Source organism: Gasterosteus aculeatus, chromosome 10 (genome assembly GCF_964276395.1).
Source record: "Gasterosteus aculeatus chromosome 10, fGasAcu3.hap1.1, whole genome shotgun sequence".
NCBI lineage: Eukaryota > Metazoa > Chordata > Actinopteri > Perciformes > Gasterosteidae > Gasterosteus > Gasterosteus aculeatus.
In genome coordinates this window covers 17,070,843-17,083,634 of record NC_135697.1, presented here as the reverse complement: position 1 = coordinate 17,083,634, position 12,792 = coordinate 17,070,843, and the positions used below count along the sequence as shown (strand labels likewise).

The window sequence follows — 12,792 nt, the reverse complement described above, 5'->3', positions numbered from 1 at the left end:
ATGTATTGGATCACCTGTCCAGTTAGAGGACGATTCTGCAATCAGAGACAACAAACAAAACAAAAACAGCAACTCAGACCTGTTTTTTTGTGCTCAGGCCTCATAAAATGAAACGTGCTGTTGGACCATCGGCAAGGTTCCTGGTTCCAGCGCAACATGCAACAAACACATGCAGAAAAAGGTCTGCCGCTGGCTGCATGGGGGGGGGGGGGGGTTCAAGGACAAATCAGGCGAGCTCTGCAACATGAATTCAGCAACGTATGAATCCTGCCGTGAATACAAAGCGTCAGACGTGGATGAGGATTATTATTATGTGGTGAGATCAGCGTGTGGACAGGTGTGTCTTTGTTCACATGTTAGAATGACTTTATTATACCGTAAATACACAACAAAATGCCCACTTGTAGGAAACTGTTGAGGAATTTGATGAGATGAGATTTGATTGTTGTTCTCTCTCTCTGACTGTGTGTGTGTGTGTGTGTGTGTGTGTGTGTGTGTGTGTGTGTGTGTGAGTTTGGAATAGACTCACTATTAAATGTCAAAGTGAATTCATTTTTATATAAAGACTTGAGTATCGGTTCCACAGACAGATCACTGCTGAACATTTAGGGAAACTTAAAACAATAAATGACAATCTGCTAATGTTATTTGTCTACATAAATATAATGCGATGCGCACATATGAAGCACAGCATCCTTTTCTTCATAATCAATGAACGTTTCCTGAGGAAGGAGCCCCCCCTACCCCCCCCCCTTACCTTACCTTACGAAGCGTCTTCCCGCGCGTCTTCAATCCTTTCTGGAATTTGCAGCTACAAGTAGTTAAAAAAAAACTCTTTTTAAATTAACTGAAACGCAAAGCCGTCGCTCCCACGTGATGGACAACGCGTGCGTGACAGCGCGCGCGCACAGTGGGACAAAAAGGTGGAATAGTGGCGATCTCTTTACCATAAATGCTTTAATGAGTCGAGAGCTTTGCCTCCGCAAACTTCTGCAGCCGCTGCAGAGAGAGAGAGAGAGAGAGAGAGAGAGAGAGAGAGAGAGAGAGAGGGGGGGAGGGAGAGAGAGAGAGAGAGAGAGGGAGAGAGAGGGGGGGAGGGAGAGAGAGAGAGAGAGGGGTGGGGGGGGGGGGGAAGCGTCCATTATGTAATCACAGGAACAGAACAACTCTGGAGTGCCAGCACAGGTTGTCCCTGACGGGTTCTTCCGGTTCCTGTGTACCTGTGCAGGTGTTCCCTCTGATGGGGGGGGGGAGGGGGGGGAAATAAGCTGTCCATCACACTCAATTAACAAAGACTTCACACCACTTGCATGTTGATGTATTATTTGGGGATAGGGATCATTCCAGTGACGTGTGCGCTGCAGCATCGGTGTCCTGTGGCGCTAACGCAGGAACAAGTCATCCTGCTCCCCTGCAGAGGGATTTTGGACATTGTCAAACTGCTGTGGAACGCCGCCGTTAGAGGTTACCATGGCAACAGCACGTTCAGCCGAAACCAACTGCTGGTGCCAGAATAACAAGGAGATCAAGGTAGAGGCAGTGCTACGTTTCATCCATCACTCGCAGGGAGAGGTGTAATTATGAATGTGTTAAGAGGGGGAGCAGGGACACTGGCTGCTGGAAGACAGAAATCACACCACATACGCACAATTCATGTCATAAAAAACATGCTTTTACATTTCAAACATTGGATTGAATATTCTCAGTTTGACACAAAACTAGTAGAACCGGCTGGCTTGTGTATTAAAGCCTTGTGAATCCTACGTCCTCGTGTCCTGGGTCCCATGCGCACTATGGAGGAGCTCTGAGGCAGAAGATGAGCCTTCACAGGTTACACAAGCAGATATGGAGGGAGCTAAACTGAGACGAATGGGCAATATGGATCACAGGGCGAGCCAGGGAGGGGGTTCAACGCGTGGTGCACACCGCCGTGATACAGACGGAGGAGAGGAAATCGATGCCCACATCAGGAGACAAAGTGGCATCGTCACACAGCGGGCGCGTTGGACTGAGGAACCCGAGGGGCCCGATTCCCTCACGCAGCACCCGCAATGAGACGCGGCCGACTTCCAAAGAGCTCCGATGTAAAACCAACAGTCCTCAGTAGAAAACGACACGGAGGGGGACAAAGTGAAGGAGGAAAAGAAGAGGACGGCCTTCGGAGGAGGGAGGGCAGGTGGGTGCGTCAAAGAAGGTGGTCGAATACGAGGCGGCTTTTCACTCCTGAAGGTTCGTGACATGTTTTCTGAGTTTGCGGTCTTCAAAAGAGTCCAATGAGACTCTTCAAGCTGCTTCTCCACACTTTAAAAACAGCAGTTCTGGGGTAAGTTGCCTTGGTTATCTAACCAGGATCAGCAGAGTGAGTTCCTGCTGCTGGAATAATGATCTGAAATATGAGAATTCACTTAATATTCCACCATCATACAAACTTAAAGGTCGTTGATAAGTAAGCATGCAAAGGCTGACTCATGCTTTAATAATGCACCATAATGCATTTATTTCCAGCACTGCGACTGCCACATAAGTGCTGCTATCGACACTTGCAAATGTATTTTTGAAGTAATCAATGCGTGACTCATTTTAAAAGCTCTCCTTTGCTTTCCCCCTGAAGCATCAGTGACACGTCCACGTCCTCAGAGGCTCAGTCACCTGCTCAATGGAACACTGTGAGATACGAACAATTAATAACCATCAACCCAAGTGCTCGGATTGTGTTCTCATGTGTACGAAAGGAGCAATTTGAGTAATTAAAGGGTCAAAATAAATCTGGCAGCGTTGTAACATCTTGAATAAAATGAAGCTCTGTGACCCAGATGTGTTCCTCCCAAGTGTGCTCCATCCAAACGGAATCAATTTAACCCAAATCAATTAAAGACACGTGTATTAAAATGGTTCAATCTAGTTTACTCGTTAACATTAGCACTGAAATATTACATTTTTTCATTTTCGAACTGACAAAAAAGCGATGAACAAATAGGAGGCTGGAAGCAGGCAAGCTTTATTGGTTTTAAAGTTAACAAAACACTGCTGGCAGATACAAATCACACTCCTGCTACTAGCACATATGCAGAACTGATGGAAAACCATGAAGGTTCCATGGATTCCATCATCGGTGCCACGTCAGTCCAACGTGAAGCGTAAAGCGCGTTCAGCGATATTTACATAATGATCACAGTTTGTCTGCGTCGCACACAGGAAGCGTCACAGCGCTACGGCTCTGCTGTCACGTCCTCAGGAGTCCTTTATACGCCTCTTAAAACTGAAAACAACCCCTTTAGAAGTCAGCTACACCAGTGTGTGTGTGTGTGTGTGCGCTCACTACACAGCATGAATGCTCAGCTTTGGCAGTTCAATTAAATATCTTAAAACTAAGCAAGCGCTCTCATACTTAACTGCTGAAGGATTTAGTTTCCACGTATGGATAAAATATGGCAACATCGCTGTCCGTCTGCTACACTGGTTTCCTCTCAGCGCAACAGGTTGAACGTAAAAGACTTTTTCAAAGACTGTCCACAAACGACTGTTGGTGTGCTACAAAAACAAGCAGTCTAAGTTTGTCACTGTGCAACATGAAAACCTCCAGTGTCGATATGAAGAGATGTAATGTGACGTAGTCCTGTCCTAGTGCAAATTCAAACTGCCGCTGGAACACCTGGAAGTAGCTTTCGTTCCATCAAGCAATTCATGGTTTTAACGTTATAATGAATTCATCTTTTAATGACTTCCTGACACGGCCTGAAACACACGGGACGTTTAAAGCTACAATAAAAATAGAATAAACGATCAATTCTTGCACAACGTCTTGTGTTGGAGACATCGGACACTGGAGGGAGATCACACACTTCGTAGCACCGACGCGGCTCGCAGGCCTCTCACGTCACATTCATCTTTCCTCTGGTCACGGGACCAAAGATTGATCTGTGAAAAGATGTGGAATCCGACTCCAGCTGAGCCGCTCACGTGGATAATAGATGGACCAGGAGGGACGTCGGGATGCAAAGCGGTCACAGTGCACTCCGGCTTTCGGTCTCCTGTCCATCAAAGCAACATCTTACATCTCCTCACGTCAAATCCGTCACTTCAGGAAGCACGTTGTCATTCGAAAAAACATAAATAAACATTCAGGGGAAATATACCTGACGCTTTCTCCTGACATCCTGCCACTATTATCACAGATGAGTCTGTGGATTAGATTCCAGTAGGTCATCTGAACCGAACCCGGCTTTCACCGGTCCTACAGAACCTAAGACATGATGTTCTCACTTCCATGGCAACAGCATCTCCGAGGCAGCCATTTTGATTTCACCGGGGCCGATCACCGTGGAAACGGACCGTCCCCCAGCGGTCGCTGCTGACGCTGCGGGAAACTCCTCCAGGAGCTTTCCAGCTGTGCTCGGCACTGTGAGCTTAGGTCTTCTGTTTCATCCCCAGAGCTTCCCTCTCAACAGACAAAACATACGTGATATTTACAGCCCACGCTCGCCACGCGGGTTACGCTTTACAAATGTATGCTTTGGCATGAGATTAAAAGCGAATATCTAAACAGTTAAAGTGTAGACCTCTAAGAATGTACAGTTTACCTCTGATTGTGTATATAATAGTTTGTAGGTCACGGCTCATGTGCAAAAGTTGTGTATTAATAACGCGAGCATTCGTCATCATAGTGGCTTGATTCTTTTCAAATATGGTTTGTTATGGTCGGGAAGTAAAGGATGAAATAAATGTATCAATCGTCCCGTACCTGAATAAACTTGTTGTTAAACTATTTAGGTCTGGTGGGTTCAAAACTCTCTCTATGAAATTCATGTTTTCACGCGGATGCCGTTTTTGGTGAAGAGACGTCATGCATAAAGCAAATCAAATGAAAATACTTATATTTGAACATTTATATTAATCAAAACTGCTTTGCCAACCCTGTGTCCTAAAAACGAAGTTTCCATGCGATGGGACTGCAACCTCGTACACATTTACATGTAAGGGGAAATATTGTTCCCAGGATTACAATCACACATTCAAACAAAAACAAAACGGAAATCCCACAAAACTAATTGTTTATGTGAAGGCATCAAAAACCTGCAGTTAAAGATCAGCGATTGTCTAAAGTTGGAGTCTCGTTTCGCGCGGGACACAAGCAATGTTCTCCTGGGAGGAACCTCTAATCTGTGATATTTGGAGGCGAGCAGGCCGGGCTTTGGGGGTCTGTGACGACGGAGCAGAAGTGGAGCGGGTTTCGCTGCTCCGTCACGTCTACAAGTTGGAAAGTCTCACAGCAGCAGCTGGCCGGTTGCTTCCGGTTTGCTCTCTGATGGCAGCACACGGGTTCTCATCCCACCGTCAAGAAAATAACCAGAAGAACTGAGAGGCAACAAAGTTAACCGCCCAACCAGCTCGGTGGATTGACAAAAATATGCTAATTGAAAGATAGATTCATCTTCCTTGTTCAGAAGTTGTTCTTTTTGTGGATGTTTTGGATGTGAATCAGAGACCAGCGTCTCGTCGCTGCCCTCCGGGTCCCTCGCAGCGCCTTAAAAGTTTTGTTAAGTGTCCGTCTTCGTCTCGGCGGTGAGTCATCCCCCCCCCCCCCCCCCCTCCTCTCCTCTTCATCATCTCCCCTAAACCCCCCCCTTCATCCCCTCTGCTGCATCTCTCCTCCCACACTCTGCTGATGCGGGGAGTTTGTGTTTGTGCGCGTGTGTGTGTTGTTGTCTTGTAAGAGTCGTGCCAGGGCCAATCGAACCCCCCCCCACCCCCCCCCCCGAGTTGTGATTTCCCTCCCCCTTCTCTAAGTACGTAGCCTAGCACGGCGAGGCGCTCATTCGCATGTGCGAGTGATAGCGCGGAGGAAGCACGGCAGACGGCGGCACCCCCATGGGGAGGGACTGGGGCGGCGGGCCGCTCGGGTGGGGGTGTGGCTGGGGGACGCCGTGGGCGTGGGAGGCTCGGGGCAGGGTGGAGGCGGCGGCGAGGTGGAGGGGGTGCGGGTAGGAGGAGGAGGTGGAGGAGGAGGAGGCCTGCTGGAGCTGGTAACTGGCCGCCGACGAAGGCCCGGAGGAAGGCGTCGCCTGGGAGCTGCCCCCCCCTCCCCTGGCCTGCGCCTGCGACGGTGGAGTCTGGTTGAGCTGGATGGAGATGTCGGAGGAGACGTCGGAGGCGCTGCGGCCGCGCTGCGGCGGAGGCCAGGAGTCCGGATGGAGGAACTGGCCGCTGTAGTCGCTGCATTCGGACATGCGGGGGCGGTAGAGCGCGGGGTGGGGCCGGTACAGCTCCTCCTCGGCGTAGCGCTTCATGAAGAGGTAGACGGACATCACCCCGGCCCCCTGGGACGAAGACACAAGGTCATGCTCAGCAAAGCACAGATCTTTCCAGAATTACACTTTTCATCGTTTTGTTCGTGAACAATGTTACATCACATGGTGTTATCCTGAAAAGGAAAAAAGCTTTTCCACTCATCATATCAGATATTCTGCTATAAAGAGGCTACAATTACCAGAATAATTCAAGAGATTCCTGCTCCCTCATGTGGCTGAAAGCTGTACTGCAGAAAGAAGACTAAAGATTACTAAAAATATGAAATCTACATTTCTACCTGATAAATAAATACAGAAAAATACAGTGAAGTCACTGATGGAGAACAGGACCTGAGATGGAAGGGGAGAGTTTATCATTTATTATTTCCGGTTCATCATCAGTAAACCAAGAAAAGAAAAATCCTTGTTGCAACAATGTTCTCTAATCATCTTGACGCCGGCTTAAACTGTTACACGCTGCCTTCAGGGGGGAAGAAAACTAAATAACTCCATGAGGATTTCCAGGCTTGGTGGAATGCGCTACTGTCTAATGCGTTCATGTTTTCACAGCTCATCCACTATTCATTCATAACATCGCTGGTACGACCGCCCCAAAGCCTGCTGGTGAACGTGTTTGCATAAGCGTGCGTGGGAGCGATATAGTGTGTTTGTGAAAAATACCACGTTACACAGCTTCAGATGAGAAAAAAAGTGGAACATAATGAAGAAACGTGGGATTCAGAACAGACCTGGTGAAAAGGAGAAATGAGAGAGAAGGGAACGGAAAAATAAAAAGGCAAAGTGAAAATAAGAACTAAAGAGGACAGAGAGAGAGGAGGAGGGAGGAGAGGAGAGGAGGGATGAAGAAGGAAGGAGGGAGAAGAAGGAGCCAGGGACGTCCTCATGCAGATGGAGCTGCTGCCCTCAAGTCCTCAAGCTATTATCATTCATGAATATTGATGCAGGCGGAACGACGGGTTTCTACACAGGCTTTTTTAAAATGTGTGTCTGTGTGATTGTGTGCGTGTGTGTTTGGCTGAATACGTGTGCATTAAGAAGAAGAAGACATAAGTATTTTAGGTAAATTAGGTATTTATGATTATAAAGAAAGAAATGTTGTTCAGAAAAGAAAGAAAAAACAGAGGTCCTCTCTTGGCGGTAATAGCGGGATGGTCCTCTGTTGGTAATAAAAGAATGTATATGTGTGTGGGTGTGTGCATATTATCCCTTTTGACCCGTCTTTCCTTGAATACATCTGCAGTGTGTTGTTTATGCATGAGCACATCCGTGTGTGTGTGTGTGTGTGTGTGTGTGTGTTCTTGGATTACCTCTTTCAGCAGGAAGGAGGAGGCGGCGAAGGCGAAGGACCAGCCGTAGCGGTAGTGGAAGAACTGCTCGGCCTCTCTGGGTCGGTTCATCACCTCGTCATTAATACTGGAGATATATAGGACCAGTCCGACCACCAGGCTGAGACCTGAGAGGCACAAACGCACACGAGACCCTCACTCACTGCTACAAAGACACGGGTTCATCCTGCTGCCTTATGAACATAGCACGTCCTCGTCCTGCTGACAAATGACACACAACGGACTGCTGTTGGTGCAGAAATAAACGAGGACAGTCAAACTCACACAGACGCACACACTCGCACACTCACGAACACACACACACACACACACACACACACACACACTCCCTTGTGCTTGCGGTCAAAAAACCAGTGCACACATTAAGAACCCACATGACCGTAGATACAAACTAATGTATGTACATCCTCTCTTACTAGATGGTGCACACACACACACACACACACACACACACACACACACACACACACACACACACACACACACACTGCAGCCTCATTAGGAGTGTTTGAGTGCGTTCTCCCCTGTCGAGCCACTAACCGCTGCAGCCGACCTCCGAACCCTCCGGCGGTGAAACTCACACACAGTGAACACAACAAACGAGACGCTTCTCATTTAAATCACCTGGCATCACTTTTTGCCCCTAAAACACATCACAACAACTACACAATGGCCGGGAATTAAACAACCAAACACGCACTTCCATTTGAAGGCTGTTCCTCCTGAAAAATGTGGTTACAGAAATACTCCACGAATAGAAAAGGTGGCGTTACTACTTGGTGGAAGGGTTCCATATCACACCTTTAATTACTGTTGAGTAATACGCCCCTGTGGGCGTGGCTTGTGTGCGCACGCACCAACATGGAGAAGCGACTGGTTCATGAATGACGTCATGAAATGGTGAAAAAGGCACGTGGGACAGAGATGTAACTCCGCTGTCTGACCACCAGGGGGCAGCGCTGTGTCTCAATGGCCGTTTACGCCGTTCCGCCTGGGCCCCACATGGGTTTGAACGTGAACACACACACACACACACACACACACGCACATTCACAGGGGCGAAAGGGGGAGAAACGACACCGAGTTGTGGGAGAGTTTTGGAGAGCTGGGGGGAGGGACAGACGGGAGAAATGGGAGGAAGCAGCTGGTCCACGGCGCCCGCGCTGTAACCTCCGACGGGCACTTTTCATCAGAGAAACAGCCCTGGAGACAAGCCTCCTGAAACAGCCCCGACCCCCCCTGACCCCCCCTGACCCCTAATCGCAGAGCGGCCTTTGGGGAAACGTTGTATTTCACGGCAAACAGCCACCGGGCAACAGAAGGAGTCATTTGGCTGCTTCCGAGTGGAGAATGAAACCATCGGTTTGTGTCTTTGTGCAGAGAACCGTCACACAGGAATTAGTGAGTGTTTCTGACGTGTTACTTAATCCTCCAGACGGTGCTCACAGAAATCTTAAAATCACATGTGAATCAAACTTATAATTTCTAATAAACACTAATATATATTTTTTTAAATAGGTTGACGTGCTTTTTCAGTTCTTTGTCTGCTTTCCCTGCGCACATTGATGTGACGTATGTGTGCAGATCTGTGTGTCTTCCGTTGATCACTATTTATTGGCCTTTGATGTGTTTCTCTCCCGTTTGGCTCAGTGACATTGCCGCGACCTCACGGTGGTCACGTCTCCCCAGTCAGCACTCCACCATGCTAAGCTAGCATCTGTGAGGTAAAGCTCACCCCTGCAGAAAAATGAAACCCGCTGAAACAGGAAGGTGATGTCACCCTGTCCGCTGAGAGACCGGCAATGTCCCCAAAAAAACAGCTGAACCGCTCGACCCCGAACTCCAGCTGACGGGCAGAGGCGTCCGCCGAGTGTCCGGCGTGATGACACTGCGGGATGCTGATGCCTCGGTGTGTTTTTCTGACATTGAAGCGTATTAAAGATAAAGACGGATGATTGAAAAGTCCCCCTGTGTAGTTCTTTAATGCAGATATCACCCGCAGAGGCTGTAAAGCTGTAAAGATCTTTTTATTCAGCCGGGTGTTTCACCGCGTGGGGCCCGTGGGTGCCGACTCGCTGTTGGAGCCGGTCCCTAGTGGCCGTTCGAGGAACTGCAGCAGACGGCGCCTGAGCCTTCAGAGCTTCCATTTCCAGCTCAGCGCTCAGAAGGCCGGGGAGAAGGAGAGCGACCTTCCTCGTTACCGACCTCCTGTCTGAAGTGTCCAACTGCCGCCCGGTGTCCCTCCGGACTGTTTGGTGACCTCGTACAGAAAGCTCGCAGCATCAAGCCGCCGCCGCCGCCCTGCTGCTTCTTCAGCGGGGAGCAATTACGTGGAATTAAATCCCGTTCAGCGGTGAGCCGGCCAGCGAGGACGAGGTGAGTTCTGACAGGCTGTCAGCTGGGGGAGGGAAACTAGAGCCGCACGGGGGGAGTCTTCCATCCTCCCATTACCGTTGACCTTGAACAATGTCGACTTTTAACAAGCTTCTCCTGCCCGTCTGCTCTTTTCTCTTCTTATTTAAGCAGAAAGGTGAGAGACGAGCTCCCGTGGCTTAGCGGCCTGTTACCTGCCGTCCTGAACGAGGCCTGAGGCTGTAAGAGCTGTCGGTTGGAAGACAGTGGGACAGAAATGATAGTTAACGGTATTTCAAGGAAAATAAACCACACAACAGCACAGGCTTTAGGGGGCGGGGCTTCCTGTGATTGGCAGATCGCCGACTGCTGTTCTCTGGTCTACGAGTCGTTCCTGATTTAATCCCAAAAAATGCTTCTAATGCTTTCTCATGTCAAAGAAAATCCCGGGACGCTACCTGACAGGATGAAGAATATTCCGGAGACAAAGGCGAGGATTGTGCGCTGCGGCCGGATGTGTCCGATGTTGCTGATGACGAAGGCGGTGAAGACGAAGAGCAGGGAGACCATCGGGAAGGGAGTGGCGGTCCGGACCATTTCTGGAGGACAGGGAGGATTTGGGAAGAGAGAGAAGGACGTGACGGATTAAAAAAACACGACGCCAGGGGACTGAATCCAAATCCAACTTCCATTCGATGAAATCCCAAACTCAACATCACATGCACCACAGCAAAGAGTATAATTACACACGATACAGTTTGCTGGTGGGTCCAAAATGTCCAGCATGGGGGAGCCTTTTATTCCCAATGACTTAAAGTAAACATTTAGTTCATTTCACAGTTAGAGGAACTTGTTTTTGCCAACGTTTGCATAAACGTCTTCTAACTGTCTGCTGCAGCTCTCGCGTGGTTCCACTGCGCCGCACATGTTTTATTCAGCCCTGTTACTACACTGTTGTGACTAGCGAGTGTACCTGGGGACGTTTATCCCGCGTTAAACAGACCTAACGCCCCCCCCCGGGGTCTCCGACCACACTGCCTTCAGAGGGACAGGCGGAGACCTGGAGAGCCGGTTCACGCTGTCGACATATTAAATCTTTAAAACCGCTCACAGGCAGAATCGCCCCGTGGGGAACTTCAGCGAGCGCTCGACATTCATTTAATGTTTGTGTGCATGTTCCATGCGGCTGGATTCTGCAAATCCCAAAGGTTCTGCCCGGGTCTGGTTGGTCAGCAGTAGGACTCTAGCTGAGCTTAGAGAACAGAAGATCACACCAACACATCTTGTGTGATACTGTTTGAAGAATCACGGCTTTATTTTCAAATTGCTTTAGGTTTGGTGGTAGATAATCCACAAGGCCTAATCAGTCTCGTATGACCTTGTGTGTGTGTCTGTGTTCGCAGAGTGTGTAGTTCTTCCTCTTCTTCGACTCACTGAGTATGTTGGCTGTGTTCTCCGTCGTGATCTCGATCTCCGGCTCGGTGAAATACTCCGACGCCACACATCGGCCCTTCTCCGGCCCTGAAACAGAGCGAGAGGACACCCGGACGGCTTGAGAGGGACCGGCAGAGACAGGAGGGGGACAACGAGTGGAAACAAAACCCACCAATGGTGACAATGAAAGAGGGGACTGTCAGGGGGACGGGAGAGAGGTGAGGGAGGAAAGGGAGGTTATGAAGAGACGGGGCTTTGAGCTGAATACGGACACGACAATTAACGTCAAACTGTAGGCAGAGAGAGGACACACACACACACACACACACACACACAGCCCTTCCAAATGCCACCATGGTTTCCTTCTCTGATCTTCTGCACCAGGCGACAAGGAAACACAAACACAGCCGCCTCCCCAGAGCCACATCGTGACCCCAAACACGGAGACAGACGTTTGTGTGTACCTGTGATGCCGAGTGCGTGTCTTTGGTTGTGTGTTTGAATGCATGAATAAGCAACTCATGCCGAAGTGACACTGCTGCTTCTCCATTGGTTCACGTTTGGTCCACACACGTAAGAGGGGATTTCCTTGATGTTAAACTCGTAGTTCCCGCAGCATTACGAAATAGCACACAGCGACACAATCACCCACCGGCCACGAAGCACACCCTCCAGAGGCCGGAGTGCAGCGCCATCTTGACCTCGGTGGTCTGGTTCTGCTGCAGCACGATGCCCTCCTCCATCAGCAGCCAGTAGTCCGTCGACACGGCGACGCCCACCAGCAGCAAACCGCAGGCGCCGAAAACCGAGGAGAGCAGCGTCAGGGCCCTCGTGCTGAACGAACTCATCTGTGGAGACAAGGAGCACGCAGGTCAGGGGAGAAACGTGACGAGCCGCTGCAGAGGAGGAGCACGATGGGCTCGTTCGGGGGGAAAACGTAAGAAGGGGACAGAGAAGACGTGGCGTGACGGGAGCACGCGGCGAAGATTGAGTTCATGTATTGATTTTTAAATCTTAAAATATGCAAAAGCAGATCAGGGATGTACGGAAACGATGAGTGAGGAGCCTCTGATTTTTATCTTTCTTGACTTTCATCGACTCCGGCTGTTAAATATGTATGTGGTATCGGACAGGAGACGTGATGAAAGGGGAAAGTGACGGAGGGCCGGAGGGGTGGGGGGGGGGGGGGGGGGCGGGGGCAACCGTGGACGAGCTGCATTGCGAAGCATCAAACAGTTTGTCAATCCAGTCGGAGGAGGATTTTTAGTAACATGACAAGGGACAAAAGCACGAGGGGCCCCGTTAGGGTCCGAGGACCTGGGGGTCAGAGGTCACATTTTATTCCCTGGCAG

The 12,792-nt window shown here is 49.6% G+C and overlaps 1 protein-coding gene across 2 annotated transcripts in view; it reads right to left on the bottom strand.

Moving 5' to 3' along the window:
* Positions 1-2,977: 2,977 nt before the first annotated feature.
* cacng7a (calcium channel, voltage-dependent, gamma subunit 7a) overlaps positions 2,978-12,792 on the bottom strand; it is a 16,922-nt gene continuing 7,107 nt past the window's right edge. The window contains exons 2-6 of one of the 2 annotated variants that reach the window (XM_078081856.1): positions 12,093-12,288; positions 11,441-11,527; positions 10,465-10,605; positions 7,616-7,761; positions 2,978-6,317 (exon numbers count right to left, since the gene is read on the bottom strand). In XM_078081856.1, coding sequence (XP_077937982.1) covers positions 5,796-6,317; positions 7,616-7,761; positions 10,465-10,605; positions 11,441-11,527; positions 12,093-12,288 — 1,092 coding nt within the window. In that variant the 3' untranslated portion in view covers positions 2,978-5,795. The remainder of the gene's footprint in view (positions 6,318-7,615; positions 7,762-10,464; positions 10,606-11,440; positions 11,528-12,092; positions 12,289-12,792) is intronic. The other variant, XM_078081857.1, reaches the window with a different exon arrangement.